This window comes from Syngnathoides biaculeatus, chromosome 5 (genome assembly GCF_019802595.1).
Source record: "Syngnathoides biaculeatus isolate LvHL_M chromosome 5, ASM1980259v1, whole genome shotgun sequence".
NCBI lineage: Eukaryota > Metazoa > Chordata > Actinopteri > Syngnathiformes > Syngnathidae > Syngnathoides > Syngnathoides biaculeatus.
The window spans coordinates 28630633-28651698 of NC_084644.1; the positions used below are offsets into that span (position 1 = coordinate 28630633).

General features: G+C 41.7%; 1 protein-coding gene across 1 annotated transcript in view; it reads right to left on the reverse strand.

The window, feature by feature from the left end:
- ca14 (carbonic anhydrase XIV) overlaps window positions 1–21066 on the reverse strand; it is a 36783-nt gene that overhangs the window by 12140 nt on the left and 3577 nt on the right. Inside the window, exons 2-3 of the mRNA XM_061819007.1 lie at window positions 859–1058; window positions 501–646 (exon numbers count right to left, since the gene is read on the reverse strand). Coding sequence (XP_061674991.1) covers window positions 501–646; window positions 859–1058 — 346 coding nt within the window. The remainder of the gene's footprint in view (window positions 1–500; window positions 647–858; window positions 1059–21066) is intronic.

Consider the following 21066-nt stretch of genomic DNA (forward strand, 5'->3'; position numbering starts at 1 on the left):
TGAGAGAGGTCAAATGTGTCTAGTATGGCAGAAAGTTCTTTGGATGTTTTTTCCATGTTATTGTCAACATGAATGTTAAAGTCCCCTGTTATGACAAAATAGTTGTACAAATAACTGACAGCAGTTCTGAAAAATCCTCCATAAATGTTCCATTGTATCTTGGAGGTCTATAAATTATTAAAATGATAACCTTTGGGTCACCCTTAACTCTTAGTCCCGTACTGATAAATAGTTGGATGGCTACGTTTTACTTTTACTTGAGTCATATTATTCTAAAGTAACAGTACTCTTAGTTGTTTGCAATATTTGGCCACTCTACCCAGCTTTGCTGATAATAAAAGCTCATAACTGGATTATTCAGCAACATTTTCATGGCAGTGATTCTGATGAGGACACCAAAGAGAGTCACATTGACCCATTCGTGCTTAGTTCCTCTGGATGAAAGTTTTTTTTTTTTTCTGATATTTTAACATTTAAATATTGAAATTGTGTTTTCATACCTCTGCCTCTGCACTTTGGCCGTTGATAGTGTGTTCACTCCCCCCGGAGTTCGGGCCGCCGTTGCCCCAGTGAAGGTGCATTTGTACGGCTGAGAACAGCCAGGGAAGCCCACTGAGGCTCATCCAGTCCGGCAGCTCGATCACAGCTGGTGGTGAATGGCAGTTGAGCAAAGAATTTAACCACACACTAATTCAATAAGTGAATTTTAATGTTCACTCGTGTCTTTAAAAAAAAAAAAAAACAGCTGAAAACTTTGCATTGAATCATTTGCTGAGCTGCTATTCAACCCTGCAGCATGAGCACAGATGCTGCTCGGTTATGCGAAGGAAGAAAAAAAAAAGCCGCTGCCATGGTTACCTGTGTGTCCATTATTGTACAATGTGAATGGTCGGTTGCCGTGCTGACTGTAGCCCAGCGGGGTGAGGGGCGTCAGGGCGGGGTCATATTTAGTTTGGGTGGTCACCACGTCAACAGGAGACTGAGAAGTACCAGCGCACTCGGGGAAATGTTCCGACCACTCAGACTGACCCACCATGCCTTTGTGAGGAAACGCAGAACTGATTGGTGAGGTTCATCCTTGTATGGCCTTTAGTCTGGTTTAATATACGAAAATATTAATGTAAAAATATACAGTAAGTTTAAAACATCATAGAGATTTAAAGAATAGGTTTGAGGCCAGCTAAGATGTACCGTAAAATTCTGCATTCATTCTTATGCAATACACTCAATTGTGACAACAAACGTCATGTATTTGGCTTTATTCCATTGGCATCTTAAGATCCTTCTTTCTTGTCCATTTAAGTAATGAAAAAAATTGGTCGAACAGTACTTTTAGAAGAATGAAATTGCAGCAAGTCTCTGTGGAAAACAAACCTAATACTGTACAGTACAAAATGTTCCCAGTAATTCAAACTAGTTACAATAATGAAAAGATCTTTTTCACTGTCAACTAAAGAAAACAGTATTTTGTAATGTTTATTACAAGAGAAGTACCGGTATATTAAATTGCATTTTCTAAGCATTCCACATCTTTGTTACAAGGTTGCAATATTTATGTATAGATTATCACTTTTTGAATGTTACAAATACCAATTTGTAGTTTACAAAATACAAAAAAACTCCAAATTAAAATCTATTTTGCTTGTGCCTGATTTCAAGACTTTTTTTTCTCTTTCAAGATGGTTTTCTTTTTATGCCTGTGTCCTGTCTCAAACGTTAATTTCTTTCATTTTGTGTGTGTGTGTGTGTGTGTGTGTGTGTGTGTGTGTGTGTGTGTGTGTGTGTGTGTGTGTGTGCGCACCTCCCACATCTTTTATTGAACTGTCTCCACTCCCTTCTGTTCTCTGATCGGTTTCTTATGTTGCGAGGAGGTGGTTGTGTTTCTTTTATTTATTGCGGTCTCATCCTTGTTTGTTTTTTCTCCCTGCTGGGCTGCATTTAATTACCTGATATTTATGCTAAACTTCTTTAGATTAGAGTTAACTGTGTAATAGATGTCAGCTTTTGAAAAAGAACAAAATTGTAGAATTCCTCTAATAAGGTGCAAAACTTAATGCTCATATTATTTTTGTAAGAAAATAAGGCAAGCAGGCTTGTTGAGATATACAGTAACTTTTAAATGTACAGTTGATAAAATAGCTTTAACTACATTTCGTTACATAAATCATTTTGAAATGAGAGAATGATATGGGCATAACTCAGAGCAGTGAAAATAAGCATGGACAGGCATGTCTAATTGCATCTTAAGAAGAGAGAATTTGAATTTCAATTGCGTGAAGAGGAATGTTTGGAAAAACCCCAGTGACATTGCAACATATTGTACATGTAAAATAATCCTCGGAACGTTTGCATCTTTTTTTTTTGTTTTTTTCCAGAGAAAAGATTTTTAGGACTTTAGATGTCAAGGTGGCTCTATTTTAGGGACATGCTAATGCTTCGACTCTTTAAGGTATTTTTCAAAGACACCTTAAACAATGTCATGGCTTGGTGCCCGAGTGGTAAGCACCTCCGCTTCACACTTCTCAGTCTGAATGTTGGATCTACCCTTCCTGTGGAGTTTGCATGTGCTATCCATGCTTATGTGGGTTTTTCTTTGGGTACTCTGGTAATGCAGCCCTATGGGGGGCACAAACCAGTGCAATCTGTAGGCCGGTCCCAAGCCCGGATAAATGCAGAGGGTTGCGTCAGGAAGGGCATCCGGTGTAAAAACTGTGCCAAACAAATATGAGCGTTCATCTAAAGAATCCCATACCGGATCGGTCGTGGCCCGGGTTAACAACGCCCGCCCCCGGCACTGCTAACCAGGGCGTCGGTGGAAATTCAGCTACTGTGGGTCGAAGACAAAGAAGAGGAGGAAACCGGATCCAGCGTCAGAAGAAAAAGAGGAATGCACAGAGCCTACAACTGAGTGTAGGGACTTTGAATGTTGGGACTATGACAGGAAAAGATCAGGAGTTGGTTGACATGATGATTAGGAGAAAGGTTGATATTCTGTGCATCCAAGAGAGCAGGTGGAAAGGTAGTAAGGCTAGAAGTTTGGGAGCAGGGTTTAAGTTATTCTACCACGGAGTAGATGGGAAGAGAAATGGAGTAGGGGTTATTTTAAAGGAAGAGCTGGCTAAGAATGTCTTGGAGGTGAAAAGAGTATCAGATCGAGTGATGAGACTAAAATTTGAAATTGAGGGTGTTATGTACAATGTGGTTAGCGGCTATGCACCACAGGTAGGATGTGACCTAGAGTTGAAAGAGAAATTCTGGAAGGAACTAGATGAAGTAGTTCTGAGCATCCCAGACAGCGAGAGAGTTGTGATTGGTGCAGATTGTAATGGACATATTGGTAAAGGAAACAGGGGCGATGAAGAAGTGATGGGTAAGTACGGCATCCAGGAAAGGAACTTTGAAGGGCAGATGGTGGTGGACTTTGCAAAAAGGATGGAGATGGCTGTAGTGAACACTTATTTCCAGAAGAGGGAGGAGCATATAGTGACCTACAAGAGCGGAGGTAGAACCACGCAGGTAGATTATATTTTGTGCAGACGATGTAATCTGAAGGAGGTTACTGACTGTAAAGTAGTGGTAGGGGAGAGTGTAGCTCGACAGCATAGGATGGTAGTATGTAGGATGATTCTGGTGGTGGGTAGGAAGATTAAGAAGACAAAGGTAGAGCAGAGAACCATGTGGTGGAAGCTGAGAAAGGAAGAATGTTGTGCGGCCTTCCGGAAAGAGGTGAGACAGGCTCTCGATGGACAACCGAAGCTCCCGGAAGACTGGACGACGACAGCCAAGGTGATCAGAGAGACAGGCAGGAGAGTACTTGGTGTGTCATCTGGTAGGAAAGGGGAGAAGGAGACTTGGTGGTGGAACCCCAAAATACAGGGAGTCATACAAGGAAAGAGATTAGCGAAGAAGAAGTGGGATACTGAGAGGACTGAGGAGAGGCGAAAGGAGTACATCGAGATGCGACGTAGGGCAAAGGTAGAGGTGGTAAAGGCTAAACAAGAGGCATATGAAGACATGTACACCAGGTTGGACACGAAAGAAGGAGAAAAGGATCTCTACAGGTTGGCCAGACAGAGGGATAGAGATGGGAAGGATGTGCAGAAGGTTAGGGTGATTAAGGATAGAGATGGAAATGTGTTGACTGGTGCCGGTAGTGTGCTAAATAGATGGAAAGAATACTTTGAGAAGTTGATGAATGAAGAAAATGACAGAGAAGGAAGAGTTGAAGAGGCAAGAGTGAAGGACCAGGAAGTGGAAATGATTACTAAGGGGGAAGTCAGAAAGGCATTACAAAGGATGAAAAATGGGAAGGCAGTTGGTCCTGATGACATACCGGTAGAGGTATGGAAGCAATTTGGAGAGATGGCTGTGGAGTTTTTGACCAACTTATTCAACAGAATACTAGCGGGCGAAAAGATGCCTGAAGAATGGAGGAAAAGTGTTCTAGTTCCCATTTTTAAGAACAAAGGGGATGTTCAGAGCTGTGGGAACTATAGAGGAATAAAGTTGATGAGCCACACAATGAAGTTATGGGAAAGAGTAGTGGAGGCTAGACTCAGGACAGAAGTAAGTATCTGCGAGCAACAGTATGGTTTCATGCCTAGAAAGAGTACCACAGATGCATTATTTGCCTTGAGGATGCTCGTGGAAAAGTACAGAGAAGGTCAGAAGGAGCTACATTGCGTCTTTGTGGACCTAGAGAAAGCCTATGACAGAGTACCAAGAGAGGAACTGTGGTACTGCATGCGTAAGTCTGGTGTGGCAGAGAAGTATGTTAAAATAGTACAGGACATGTATGATGGTAGCAGAACAATGGTGAGGTGTGCCTTAGGTTTGACAGAGGAATTTAAGGTGGAGGTGGGACTGCATCAGGGATCAGCTCTGAGCCCCTTCCTGTTTGCAGTGGTAATGGATAGGCTGACAGATGAGGTTAGACTGGAATCCCCTTGGACCATGATGTTCGCAGATGATATTTTCATATGCAGTGAAAGCAGGGAGCATGCAGAGGAACAATTGGAAAGATGGAGACATGCACTGGAAAGGAGAGGAATGAAGATTAGCAGAAGTAAAACAGAATATATGTGCGTGAATGAGAAAAGTAGAGGGGGAAGAGTGAGGCTACAGGGAGAAGAGATAGCGAGGGTGGATGACTTCAAATACTTGGGGTCAACAATACAGAGCAATGGAGAGTGTGGTCAGGAAGTGAAGAAACGGGTCCAAGCAGGTTGGAACAGCTGGCGAAAGGTGTCTGGTGTGTTATGTGACAGAAGAGTGTCTGCTAGGATGAAGGGCAAAGTTTACAAAACAGTGGTGAGGCCGGCCATGATGTACGGATTAGAGACAGTGGCACTGAAGAAACAACAGGAATCTGAACTGGAGGTGGCAGAAATGAAGATGTTGAGGTTCTCGCTCGGAGTGACCAGGTTGGATAGGATTAGAAATGAGCTCATTAGAGGGACAGCCAAAGCTGGATGTTTTGGAGACAAGATTCGAGAGAGCAGACTTCGATGGTTTGGACATGTTCAGAGGCGAGAGAGTGAGTATATTGGTAGAAGGATGCTGAGGATGGAGCTCCCAGGCAAAAGGGCGAGAGGAAGACCAAAGAGAAGGTTTATGGATGTGGTGAGGGAAGACATGAGGGCAGTTGGGGTTCGAGAGGAAGATGCAGGAGATAGGCTAAGATGGCAAAAGATGACACGCTGTGGCGACCCCTAACGGGACAAGCCGAAAGGAAAAGAAGAAGAAGACTCTGGTGTCCTCCCACATTGCCAAAACATCCATGCTGTGGCAGTCCTAGCTTGCATGTCGCACTGTGCAAAAAAAAAAAGCAATGCACACGTCCGGGGCTTTGAAAACTTTAAATTGTCCGTAGGTGTGAGCGTGAATGGTTTGTGCCCAGTGATTGGCTGACTACCAGTCCTAGGTGTACCCCACCTCTTGCCAGAAGGCAGCCGATTGGATGGATGGACAGACATGAAGCAATGTAGGGCCAGCTCATCCAATCAGCATCACGCACATGCACAACACGAGGACCACAACCCTTAATGATGTAAACAAGCAACCCCCAACCACGCTGTAGTTTTAATCACCACCCCTATTTTCTCCCTCTCCACCCCAGCACCATGACGCAACTTAAAAAATCAGCACCTCCACTCATCGCCATGGAGGTCTCTATGGTAACCAGAGGCCAAATATTCTGAACCTCTGTGCTGGTCCACCTCTCTAAAAATCCTGAATACATCAACAACAAAGGCTTACACATGCACACAGTGATTCATGTACGCAAATATCCGGTAATGGATAACCCCCACATATTTCCCATCTCTTTTCTATCATTGAACGTGACTGCGCTTCCCATGAGATTCTTTCCTTTTTTGGGTAAAGCAACTTTCCACTTCAGCTAACACCCAAGTGCAGGGCCTCATTATACAATGCTGTCGCACAACCACAAACAATCGTGCGTCATCACAAGACCCTAAATACAAGCATCTTCAATTAAAGGGGTCCGGAGAGGGGGAAATGTCTTAAAGCCATGCTCCATAATGTATAGTATGCACTATAACTAACTCCTAAATACTTCATTCTCACAAAAAAAAGATATAATTTTGCTCACGCAAATTTTGTCCAACTTTATTGAAATTGGTGTAGTAGAGGGATGCTCTCTAGCGGTATTCAAAATAATGCCAAAGTGCTCTTTAGTTGTATTTAACTTTTTCTTTTTTTTTGCTCAAAACATTTGCATCTAATCATTAATTGTTTTAAAAATGTATTTAGGTGCAGTTTTTATTTAATGCCGCACTGATTACAGTTCAGCTTTCCACACAATAATAATTCACAAACTGACGCATTTTGCTTGGTGCGAAACTGTTTGTGAAGGGATTTTTATGAGCTCTGAGATCCCAGATAGACGGAATGAGTGATTGAGTGGACAAATCGCTCCTTTTTAAGCAACGGATTCCCACTGGGCTGCAAATTTAGTCAAATGTTTAGCTCCCTGTACTTATACAGTCATTCATCTGCCACGGAACAAATTTGTCTATTTGTAAAACATTCCCAGTGACATTGGCTGTATATAGTCCAACAACAAATATCGTTGCAGATCCAAGGTGCTAAATCTAGGCGAGTGGAGTGTGACCAACTTTCTGAATTGAGGCTCAAATCGTGTCTTTTTTTATTTTTAGGTGCTCAAATGTGTATCATTATGATAAAGGTACACTAGGCCTCATTCACTAATAAATGCGTAGAAATGTTCTCACTTTGTGGAAAAGTGGAGGATATACGCAAAGTCACTGTCAAATTCATGATGTGCACACTGACTTTTTTTTTTTTTGTCCCTACGCCACTGAAATCTGCATAAGACACGCCCCTATTCCCAAAATCAATCTTACTCATATGGGACCATGTGCAAAGCTTAAAAGTCACCAGAGATTTCCCCAAATTCTTAATAATTTTCTTAATCTTGATCCAATTTTCAAAAACTTGGTATTATCTGAAAGCTTGCTAAACACAAATTGACACCATACGATAATCATGTTAATCATTTTAAATTCCAAAGTTGAATTTCTAAATGTGGTACAGATCCTGATGACAAAAAAATGAAATCAGAAAATGAACAAACATTGCACTGTTCTTCAAATACATAGTAGTGAGGAATAAATATAGTCCAGCAAAGAGGCAATTGTAGTTGATAAAATTATTGAAATTAGCATTGAAATTGACAGAAAATTCATTAGCCAATTGCCAATCGGAGTCCATCACGATTAAACTGCGCCACCGGTGATACGTGTGGGACTCAATCTGTCATATTTCCACATACAAAATTGCAGAAAATTATATAAATCATATTACTTTAGACTGCTGAAGACTTAAATTAGCAAACATGAGCAGTCCGTTTGCATGTCTGGCTTGAGTGCCAATGTCGGCTTCCATGGAGACAATTTACACACACATTTACAAAACAAACAAACAAACAAAAAAACACTATAAAGTATATTAATCAAATAAGATTAAAAGTAATGAAGTGTTCATTGAATGATACTGGACAGTCTAACAATGAGCAAATTCCTGGTTTTAGTCATATTTTAAAGCCAGCACAGTGGCCCAGCTGTACAGTGTCAGTTCTGAGGACCGTTGTTGAATTCCCGGCCCCACCTGTGTGAAGTTTGCATGTTCTCCCCGTGCTTGCATGGGTGTTCTTCGGGCACTCCAGTTTTCTCCCACATTATCTCCCACAACATGCATTCACTGGAGACTCAAAATTGCCCCAAGGTGTGATTGTGAGTGCGACTGTTGTCTGTCTCCTTGTGCCCAGCGATTGGCTGGCAACCAGTTCGGGGTGTACCCCGCCTCCTGCCCGTTGACAGCTGGGATAGGCTCCAGCACTCCCCGCAACCCTTGTGAGGACAAGCGGGTAAGAAAATGGATGGATGGCTGCAGTTATCAAAATTATTGATCTTGTTTTCATCAATTACTGTATTTGCAATATGTTACGCATCTTGGGTAGAAGACTAGCGTTTGAAGTTTTTCGCAAGGTGATCCTGCGTGATGTCTGCGTCTGCATGGTCTGAGGAGGTTCTAAAATTGTTTGAGTACGAGCATACTGGTGAGTCACAGATTTTTGCGTCAAAAATATGCATGCATGATTTATGCACAAATCTGTGCGAACACAGTTAGAGAATGTGGCCCAATGTTTCGTTTTTTTTTTTTTGTTACATAAGCTGAAGCAATGCACTGATCATATTTTACATAACTGTATTTGACATGGAATCAAAAGCATCCTGTCTGCCGCAATCATTGTGTGGTTGCGTATCTTAACTGTATCGGATCATAAATCCCTTAACAGTTCTATACGTCTCTTGCGGAATGACTGGCACCAAACCCCTCAAACTGAAAGACATACGGGACCTTGCCAGCCTTTTGTCTCAGTGGGATTAAGTATTGTAAATGACCCTCAAGGTCATCTGGCCGCCAGCCTTTTTGTTCTTCTCCCTTCATGCAAGGGTTTCCATTTTAGTAAATGTTCCACGTCTTGTTTTGCTCAGAGTTTGTTCGCCTGTGCCACACCACCCGAACAGCTCAGAAGTAATTGAAAATTATCTGGCCATTGTTTGGCACTGGATAGTATTTGTCAACTTTTCTCCACTTTTGAGTCAGGTGCTGTCAACCTGTGTATTTGTTGTCTTTTTGGTAATTGTATAATTCCTCTGCCTTTTTCCACATCTGGACATGTGTTCCTCATTTTAGTTATTGTGCATTGTGTTTGTCTGTACGGTCCTATGTTTTAACATTGGAGATTTTGGGGGTACTTGGAGAGCAAATTATTTTTGAGCTGGTATTTGGTGCAAAAACCTTGAAACATTAATCTAAAGAGTTATTTCTTAAGGTACCATGGAAAGCAGCAATCAGCAAATCTGAAATTTCGTACGAGTAGTTTTTAATCATTTACAGTGCAGAAAATATGTATTTGAACACCCTGCTATATTGCAAGTTCTCCCACTTAGAAATCATATAGGGGTCTGCAATTTTCATTGTAGGTGCATGTCCACTGTGAGAGAGATCATCTAAAAAGAAAAATCTAGAAATCACAATGTATGATTTTTATGAATTGTACAACTCCATACGACGATTTGTGTGATACAGCTGCAAATGGTAAAAAAGTAAAAGTATTTGAACACTTGTCTATCAGGTAGAATTCTAACCCACAAAGACCTGTTTTTTTTGTCTTCATACAGTCCTCAAAGTCTGGACCTCCAGGAATTTGAGCACAATGTAGAGAGTAATCTAATGTTGTACCTCACATGTTGGAAAACACAAAGATGTTGTTAGTTCATATTTCAACTGTGTTGTAAATGCGTTTTTCCTTCAGATAGTCTGCTGGTGGCGCTGCTTTGGAGTGCTTCATTGTCCCCCACGAGCGCTTGCACATAATGCAGATAAAGGTGGAAAACCGGAGGGTGTCTTTTATTTCCAGTCTGACTTGACAGTCAGCTTTGGGCCGGTGAGGACATTTTATAGCACCATATAATAACGGTGTGGAAAAGCCCTGCATCTATTGGAGGCCTTATGTGGCTCAAACTTGTTGTGTAGGAATAGGTGGTGCTCGACAAAGTAATATCCATTATCCAGGTTATAGTTGAGGTATTTGATTGACAGGTGACTATTAAGCGAGGTGTGGTTTCAGCGCATTTAGTGGACAAGCCCTTAGCTTTTGGGAGTGCACACAACACCGTAATTTTTCATGATTATGAAACCTCTAATTTTTTTATCGATGTTATACACTTGCTGTTTTTTTTCCCTCTCTAATTCAAATTTGGCAGGGCTATTAACACTCTTTGTTGTGTTAAATTTAGAAGGCACATTTATTTACCCTTACGGAGACTTTAAAATGAGATGTGGACAACAGCAGTTTGAGCTGGGAACCAATTACATTTACATTATTTCCTATGGTGAGAATGATCAAATTTATAGACTGGAAAAACGAATGTATCAACAGTTCTATTTGGTTTTGTTTGAAACAAAATCATTCTTTTTACACCAAATTTTCATCCTCACGTAAACAGCCATGAAGGAAGCGTTTCACCTGCTGAGTCATGTCACGTGGGAGGAGTTGCACTCCAGCTGTTCTATGACTTTCCTGTACGTATGCATTTAATGCCATAATCACCTACTTGAACAGTTGGTGTCTGGTACTGTATCTCCAATGTATGCGGCGTGCACGGGCCCTTCACCCCCTGAATACATGCCGGGTGTGCGCCCCATTCATGCCCGCTGCGCCATTGTCCGTAGCATAGGCACGGTCAGTGTGGGTCTGCAGCACAATAACCTGTGTGTTTATTGTGCTGCGCAACAATACGGGACACAATTTGGTATGCTTCAGGCCGTCCCATCTCCTGCCACCCCCCTCTCTTTCTCTGTGCCCTGTCACTGTCATCCTTGTACACTTGCCTTTTTGCCCCGCACTCTACCTCCCTTCCAGCCCTCCATCATCTCTATGTGAGCACTGTGCTCACGCCAGCTTGCCCAACTGTAACTAATACACACAGAGAGGCAAGGAGAGGGGAAAGAGAGGGAGAAAAGGTTGGGATAATGACCCACGAAAAAAGCCTTCACAATGGGCAGAAACATTTCGTATCGTACTCGGCTGTAAGTGCTTGCTCTGTATATTTTAACAAGTATTATGAGGGTAATGTGTAAAAATTGCAGGTGAGGAGCATATGGACCATATATTCTTTGTGTCTGAGCACTGAATGAGTCCCGCCATGCAATTCTAAAAACAAATCCAATCTTAGAGGAACTTTCTGTATTGGTGTAATATTAGAAAAAAGTTTTTCTCCCCCTCATAAAGTCTGCATTGTATTAGTGTGATTAGTAAAGTCCACCTGTGCTGTAATTGTTTGTCCAAAATATTTGTCCGTTTTTTTCAAAACATTTTTAAAAAAATCTTTTTTTTTTTAATTCCAAACCTGGGTTAAAAACTAAATGATTGACCCAATGATTAAACTATCTTGTTTAATCTGTAGCAGAATAAATGATCATACTCCACATGACCCTCTCAAGTAAACAAATAAACTTCAGAACTTACCAGTGTAGGTCCAGCTAGTCTCCTCTGGGAGGGAGGGGGTAAACAGAAGAGGGAGAATTCCTTTAAACCTGGATTATATTCATAATACAGAGAAATCCCAGCAAAAAATACACAAAACTGACAAATTTTGCTGCTGTCCTGCTGCTATTGTACTGTAGAGCTTTCAGCGACACATTTATATGATGCAAAAAAAAAAAAAAACCCTCACCCAGCGTTGTTTAATATGTTAATGAAATTCTTACCAGCAGCTGTCGAATGGAGCCCGGGAAGGAAAAGCAGCATAAAAAGAGCCGCACAGTCCATGACAGTTTTCCTTGCCCACACACACAACACAGTGAAAAGCACAACAGTGGACGGAGGGATGAGGAGTGAAGTGAGAGAGCGGGGGGGGGGTGTCAGAAAGGGACACGGAGCGAGAGACCATGCGAGAGAGAGAGAGAGAGAGTGAAGGGGGGAGACCAGCCGGGTACAGTGACCCCCTCCTGCCATAGCGTAATTGGGTGGACGCGGTGCTTTTTGTCTCCGTAGAACAGGTGCTGAAGGAAGGAGACTCACAAGTACAAAGCAATAAAGGATGAATAACCCCTTTGAGGCAAGAGAAAGATGCTCACAATTTAAAAGATTGGTTCTGTATGTGTTTAAAGATAATTACTGAAAATGTGAAGAAACTGACAAATATTCTGTGCAGTGCTCAATTATGGAGATATGGTGTTAAACTAGAATTTCACTATTTTATTTTTCCTGATTTCTCCCCCCCACCATTTCAATGTTGATGCACAGTTATACAACATTGAAACTACAAACTACATACAAACTTTTTCATGTTTGTGTTTAGTAATCTGTGTGCAGCTGCATTTCACATTAGCAGTAAAGCCTCATTTAAATACAAAATGAACTGTTGACAAATTGCTGGCTGTTTCAGTGTGTCAGGGACCCTCATTTAATCTACACACCCTTTCCAAGAACAATAATAACTCTTTCTTCAATTGCATTCCAAAACAAAAATATTAACTTTCATGAATTATAGATTCAGGGCCTACATTTAATTTTTTTTATCTTTACATAACTTTAGCTTCCAGGTCATACAACCTATAAAATCAGAAATTCAAACACTTAAAATACTGTGAAGGAATCAGCCCAAATTTTGCAGGCCATAAAGTGTCACAAACTAATCTACTAAACTCAAACGCACTTGCAGAGGTTTCCTGAGGTGTCATGAAATTGTTTTGGTTCAATTGTCAGTTGGGTTCAATATGGGGAGACTGCAGACTTGTAAATAAGTAGACCCGGGTCAAGCTGCTTCTGAGCCTGAGCCAATAAAGGAAGAGTCTCAACTGGGCTGAGGAGGAGGACGGGACTGGCAGCCAGGGGTCTGAGTTCCTCTTTTTCCGATGAAAGAGTTTGCATGTCATTCAGGACTAAAAGTTCAAGCGTTTGGAGGAAGATGGATGACGAACAGAACCCAAGCTGCTCCGCAGTCGGCCATGATTTGAGGCACAATCTCCAGCACAGATGTGGGTAAACTCTGCATTCTTGAATCAAAGGTCACTGCAACAGTCTACCAGAATGTTTTCGAGGACTTCTTGGTTCCTTCTGCTGTGAATATGCATGGAGATGCAAATTTCATCTTCCATCTGGACCTGGCATCTTCCCATACTGCCAGAAGAACCCCTGGTTTAACGCCTGCGCTCTCATATTTGCTTGAGCTCATTGAGCATCTAAGTGGTCTTAACAAGAGGAAAATGAGGGGCACGGGACCCAAAAACAGAAACAAAAGAAATTTGGGCTTCCATCACTCCCAGGCAGTGATTAAAGCTGAGATTCCCAACAGAGTATTCAAGATGAACATCTCTGTAAGTACCATATTATGATCTGTTTATAGTCATTTCTTCACAGTATTCACATGTTCTAAATTCCTGATTTTATGAACTGGAAGCCCAAATTATGTTGAAAAAAATGTAATGCTTGAATTTGTTTGAATTGTGGTCCCTGAATCTTTTTTTTTTAATTATTATTATTATTTTATGGAATTATGGAAAGAAACTTTCCCATGATGATTAAGTGGTTTGGATGTAAATTACCTACCCCACACATAAGAGGGCCTCACATGCATGTACATTGATCAGATTAACAGAAATCCCATTAGATCCCCAGCACCATACTCTTTACTGGTGTATACATTGAGTGCCCTCCATCCATATTCTACCCGGTTTATCCTCACGGGCTGGAGCCCTGCTGACGTTAGGTGAGAGGCTGGGTCCACCCTCAATGGGTTGCCAGCCCATTGTAGGCTGTTTATGGACCCCAAAAAATGTATACTTGCATGCACACCAAAGGACAATTCAAATTTAAACTCTGCAGTCAACCTACCGGTTTTTCAAATGTGGAATGAGGCTAGAGTATGCAGGGGGAAACAAAACGACATACAAACATGGGGGAGAACTTGCAAGAGTGCACTGATTTGAACCCCAAACCTGCAAAACGGATGTGCTAACCACTTCTCAACCATGTTTAAATGTTAATTTGTGTTGTGAAATATTTTGTTTCATCTTCCCCTCTCTATCAGGCTTCAAAGAGACCATTTTATGTAAATGCATGCATGTTAAAACTTCTGGATAATGATTAAATGTTTTATGATGTGGTGACACAGTGGGTCAGCTGGTAAAGCGTTGGCCTCACAGTTCTGACGACCAGTGTTCAATCCCGGCCCTGCCTGTGTGGAGTTTGCATGTTCTCCCCTGTGCCTGTGTGGGTTTCCTCCGGGCACTCCGGTTTCCTCCTACATCCCAAAAACATGGACACTCTAAATTGCCCCTAGGTGTGATTGTGAGTCCGGCTCTTTTTCTCTACGTGCCCTGCGATTGGCTGGCAAGCAGTTCAGGCTGTACCCTGCCTCCTGCCCGTTGACAGCTGGGATAGGCTCCAGCACTCCCTGCGACCCTTGTGAGGATAAGTGGCAAAGAAAAGGGATGAATGGATGTTTTATGATGGCATCATTAAGACATTTTTATTCCACATTTCCACTGTCATTTATTCACTAACGTTTTATACAATACAACTCAATTTACAAGAAAAGCCTGAATACAAAAATTATTGAATATCTTTACAACTTTACATTACACATGTACACTATTTACCACACCTGAATAATGAGGTCCAATCTAAAGGAAAAAAAATCTTTATATCCGCTTAATGCTCTGTTGAATATCATTATCAGAGAGGTATTAATTTATCTTGGTTTATAATTGCGTTGGCTCATACTGGGTCCCTTTTCCAGTATTTTGCTGACTTTTTTATATTCAACTATTGAAGGCCATCATAAAATGATCTTATTGCATAAACTCGCGTGTTTTAAAAGCGTGCGTGTGTGTGTCTCGTCTTGAACATGCTTCTGCAGCGATGTGCACTTTGGAAACATTACATAAACTTATTGCCAACCACTCCGGTGATTGGTTGTGTCGTTCCTTGCCACTAGGGGGTGCTCTCTCCACGTTACACTGCCATGCTTTCATTCAGGTAGTTAAAAAAAAATGGTAAATTCCAGACACAGTCTGGAAAAGGTCGTTTCATCATTTATACTTAGAAATATGTCCAGGTTACCGCGTAGAACCAATCCTGGTTGTTATGAAATAAAACGTGATTTGTCCAAGGACAAACAGCCTGCTTAATATAAATATTAATAGATATTATTCATTTCGTCACGTGTGGCCTCGTCACGCCCCCGTTGTTGTTGGGCGAGTGTGCGCGTGCGTGGAGCGACCGAGCCGCTGAAACGTGAAGCGCTTCAGTCAAATTATGCAACAGCGATAACCTCTGCCAGCCTCCCATTGGTCGCAGGAATATCCGCTTTGGGGCGTGGAAATTGTTTTTTCGACACGCTATTGGCCAGATCTTGGGAGGGGGCGCGCCCACTGTTTTCATTCATAAAATCCGCGGAGGGAGCTTCTCGCCGACATGTGCAAGCTCCTTGCGGTTGCACTGCAGAGCGGCAAAAAGGCCGAGGGACGTTTTTGAATATTATGCTTTATCATAACAACAAACGTTCTTATTTGCATGCTTAATCATGGTAAGAGGAGGAGTTGAAAGTGGTGCTGCTCACCAACTCATCCTTGAGAATCGTGCATGCAGAGGTGGCTGCATATTTTTTTTTCTTTATCTAAAAGTCTGTTACCTAACGCTTGTCTGCAAAAAAAAGTCTTTTTACTTCAAAATTAACTGAAAAAAAAAGATGCTTAAACCTTCAGCGAAGTGGAGAAAAGGCTTTTGTTAAGGTTATAGAAATGGGCAATTCTGAGTATCTGTGCTTATTTGTAAGGTCATATCAATTTCCTGGGCTAGATAACGTCATTAAATTCCTTGTTGAGGATAATTATCCAGTAAGTGAATCATCACAATGATTTTACTGTCAATGATATGTCAAACATTTAGAGTGGTACAGGTTTTGTTTGTGATGAAAAGCGTCACGAGTCACTCGCTACTTAATTTCTACTGCATCCTCCTCGGTTGACACTGGCAGCAGCGCTACTGAAATTATTTAATTTTTATGAGCTGTTTAGACACCGTGAAAATTGTGCTAAATGGTAAGATTACTTGATATTAAATTAATTTGACCCTGGTGACATTGCTACAGTTGCCTCTTGTCTGATGCTTTTGACTAAATATGAATATTTTTTTCTTGATTTTTTTTTCCTGTATACTGTGTTTTCATCAATATTTGTTTTATATTGTCTCTCACCTGCACCTTAAGGCTGTAGGTGAATCTGCGTCAATAAGGTTCAAAACTTTAAGCTTCCGCCCAAAATTGTAAGGCCACACAAAAAACTTGTACTTGTGCACAGGATGGAGACAAACAGGAAGTCCGATGCGGTTCAGACAGGACGCAGCAAAGCGAGTCTTAACCTCGTCCGTCACGCTTTCCAGGTGGAACGTGAGACGCTATTGTGCAGACAGTTTAGTCTCGTCTTTAGGTCTCTGTGGCCTTTCTTTTGAGTCAGATCACATTTCTGTCGTTTCACCCTCACAGTTGCTCGTGCGTTTGACTTCTCCACAAACTTTCATCTGAATAAGCCCTGCAGCGGAGTCGCCGTGGTCTATTCTGTGATGTTGAATCAGATTCAAACAAAACTTCCCTTTGAGATAATTTTGGAATCGGATTAATCACTCGAATAACTTTATTGAATTTGGTCTTGACCTATTTTTTTAACAGTAAGACCAAACTACCACATAAGTGGGGTCAAACACAAATAATTAAATTAAGAATAAAATATTCATTGAAAGTTGGCACAGTGGCTCAGCTGGTCAGCCTAAAAGTTTGTAGGTCCTGGGTTCAATCCTAGCCCTCTCTGTGTGGAGTTTGCATGTTCTCCCCGTGCTTGCGTGGGTTTCCTCTGGGCACTCCGGTTTCCTCCCACATCCCAAAAACATGCAACATTAATTGGACACTCTAAATTGCCCCTAGGTGTGATTGTGAGTGCGACTGTTTGCCTCTATATGCCCTGCAATTGGCTGGCAACCAGTTCAGGGTGTACCCTGCCTCCTACCCGTTGGCAGCTGGGATAGGCACGAGCACTCCCTGCGACCCCCGTGAGGATAAGCGGTGAAGAAAATGGATGGATGGATATTCATTTAAAAAATAGAATATTTGTTAACTCATAAAAGCAGTGACAGCTTCTTTTGTGACCTTTTAAGGCCACAATTTGAGCCTTTATGTTGTCACGGCAGCATGGTGGACAACTGGTTAGGGTATCTGTCGCTCAGTTCTGAGCTTTCTCCAGGTACTCATTTTCCCACCCGCATCCCAAAAACATGCATGGTATGTTGATTGAAGATTCTAAATTACCCGTAGGTGTGAAAGTGAGTTCCAATGGTTTTGTTTGTATGTGCCCTGTGATTGGCTGGCGACCAGTTCAGGGTGTACGTACCCCCGCCCTTTTGGATAGGCTCCAACACGTCCCGGGAGCCTTGAGAGGATAAGCAAGACAGAAAATGGATGGATCCAATATCGTCACCTGCTTTTCCACCGGCGGCCTGTTGGTGGTCTCAAGGTGTATCAAGTGGAGGTCAAATTTCTTAGATGAGGAAGGGAAGAAGAGCCATATGCGTCCTTGAAATTGACATGGAGGAGGTCCAGAACTTTATTATTTTATGTAGTTTCCATGTGTGAAGTCGATGAGAGAGGAATATGACTGAAGTATATACTCATCAGTATTCAGTGCATTATACAAATACAACATGCAGCAAGCACTAATGTAATGTAAAATATTCTACCATAACATTTTTTATTTCAAGTTACAAATATATTGCAGCTCATTGTCTGGTGGGAGAAGCTAATTAATCAGTCATCCTGACATTTTCACTCAGTGCTCCTCATCGTCAAATAAATAAAGTTGGTAAATATTTGCAGCTATCTGCTCATCTTAACAGCTCGCGTTAAAAAAGCAAAACACACACAAGAGTTAATCTTTTAATGCTGACTGGAATGAGGTCTAGCGAGGTGTGCGGATCGCTTGGAGGCCATGCTGCTGTCACGCATGATAACAGTTCAAAGTGCAAAAGTTGTATGCAGTGTTTGTGAATCTAAATATTTTTTTTAAAAACTAGGCAAAATGTTCATTTATTTTTTTTTTTATTCAATGTGAAACTCGTTAAATAGATTCATTAGACGGATGGAAAAATACTTTTGAGAAGACCAATCCCTACTTAATTTCTTTGTTCAACATTTAGTTAATTTCTTCTGTAATATTCAAATTTTCTTGAAATTGTAAATTTGGGGATTAGTTCACGGTTACCTTTAATCTAATTGAATCATATTCATGATCTGTCCCTGTTTGTAGTCAATGAAGTTTTATTTGAAATGTTAATTAATTGAAATGCACCTCTATTTTTTTCCCACTAGAATTTGTGCCAAACTCTAAATTGTTCCATTTTTGCGCAGTTTTCCTCTGGAGGTTTGTATATTCATTTCTTGACACGTAACTTATAGAGTTGCTCAACCAATGTATTTAGCTCGGAAACACGGGCACGAGCGGCAGTCTCAACACACTATTTACGCCTTGCTGTGACTTCAAGGGCTACTCGTGACTTAATTCCAACTGAGCATAATCTCATTTCCACTACAACCCCTCAGAGGCTCGGTTGTGAATCGTTACTCGAATCGTTTTACTTGTTTTTGTGTGCTGTGTACACAGTACGTATGTGGAGAAGCAATATCCACAGACCGTTGGTGGACTGGTGTCTCCTTTTCGTGGGGGACAATATTGGAGAAGAAGCGAGCATACATGCAGAAAGCAGGTGGGGGATGGGACCATGGGGGGAGGGGAACTGCAGAGATGGAAAGGATGGGGGTGGTCTTCAGAACTCATGAACTACAAGCAGGTTCATTGGGTTCATGTGTTGCTAAGGAATGTAGGAGGGGGATGGGAGGCTTTTTTTTCTGCTATTGACCTGCTCAGTGTATACACAAACAGACCCCCTGCCCCCCTTCTCAGCTTTACCATAAGTAAAGGTTAACTATACGATTGCTGACACTACTTGAGCCTGTTTTGCTTGTGTTATGTATGTCACTGGGTGAGCCCCTCCCATGCTCATGATCAATGGCAGGTATTGTCAATACCATGAGGACATAGCACCGCGGTGTATGTATACGCCCTTGGGAGAGGGTCAGAGGGTTCATATGTATGTAGCGTGTGCGTGTGTGTATGTAGTGGGGGTGGGTGACCTGCCCCATTTCACAACCCACCACTCTTCACTCATTCTCTATCCCTGCATTGCATGTGAGCAGTACAAATAAAGCCTGCATAATGACAGGATTACTATTAGAGGGAGGGGAAATGTCAATAGACTATGGCGAGCATGTGACGTTGCCAGTTAGCCCAAGTTAGATTGAGAAAATCCTAACGAAACCTATGAGGGGAAATAAATAAAAATATTGAGTTTTTTTATCTTTTTTTTACAGAAGCCGTCTAAAACTGTTACACCTTCAAAATTGGAGAGGTAAGATGGGGCAAAAAACTTTAAATAATTCTGAAGCATAAAAATAATTCCATTAAACCGGGAGTGAATTTATTTTGACAGGAAGTTCACTTTTTATTGAGAAATCTAATGCCTGGATTAGACTACAACATATTTGCTTGCTCACAATGGCAATATGTCAAGACTACTGCCATAAAAGTCTGCTTTGTCTTGGTTAGAACAATGACAGGGCTACATAATCATTATAATATCACCATATTCGTCTTGTCTGATCATTGGCAGCAACAACAATTATGGAGGAAGAGGTGCTAATTTTGTTAGTGTTGGGGGGGGGGTGATATAACGGTGGAAGACTTTACACCTGATCGGAATTGGCCAAAAATTTGAATTATTGCACTTGCATTTTTTGCTGATCAGCTGATCGGTTTTGTCATAATTTGCTGATCTGTCATTGATCAGGTTCACGAAAGAAGTTTACTCTGTGTCGCCGTCGTGCACAGTATATCCATCCATTTTCTTTGCCGCTTATCCTCACGAGGGTTGCGGGGAGTGCTGGAGCCTATCGCAGCTGTCAACGGGCAGGAGGCGTGGTACACCCTGAACTTGTTGCCAGTCAATCACAGGGCACATTGAGACAAAGAGTCACATTCACAATCACACCTACGGGCAATTTAGAGTGTCAAATTAATGATGCATGTTTTTGGGATGTGGGAGGAAACCGGGGTGCCTAGAGAAAACCCACGCGGGGACAGCCAGAACATACAAACTTCACACAGGCGGGGCCAGGCTTGAACCTCTGAACTGTGAAGCCAACTCTTTCCAACTTTTCCACCGTGCAGCCTGTACAGTGTATCTGAATCCAAAACCTTTTTATCTTTATATAGCAGTATTTATATATTTTTCCTGATTAAAGCAGTACTGTAAATAGCTGATCGACAGTAGTTATTTAAAAAAAAAAAAATGTTGCCGCAATGGGAGCGACAAGATGGCTGAGACAAGACGACACATAATGCATGGATCAGACTACAAGACAAATTTGCTCTTTCGCGATTGGATGTCAGACTACTGCAAATAATCTTGTATTCCGAGATCACCGCATCCCCTTTTTTACGATCAGTGGGCTTTTATCTGGTCAACTCAGATACGCTCGGTACAATAGGGATGACAACACGTGTGGACCGTCCCGACTGTATTACGACTATAAGAAGAACAAGGGGAAACAAATCGTGTTTGTGGTTGTGGAAGGCTTGCTTGCGGAATGTTCACACACTTTTAAAACGATAGAGCTCTCAGGCAACAAAATGTTACGTAGACAAGCTAGTGCTAACTATGACATGAGTGGATCGTGCCAGCTGTAGTATAAGAAGAAAATGGTGGGGGGGCTGTTTTGGTTGGTCACCAGTGCTCAGGACAGGGGAGGACGTTCGTGTGAGGCTTGCTTGAGGTATGCAATTTTAATACGATACAGCTCACAAGCAGGCAACAAAATGTTATGTAGCCTAGCAAGCTAGTGC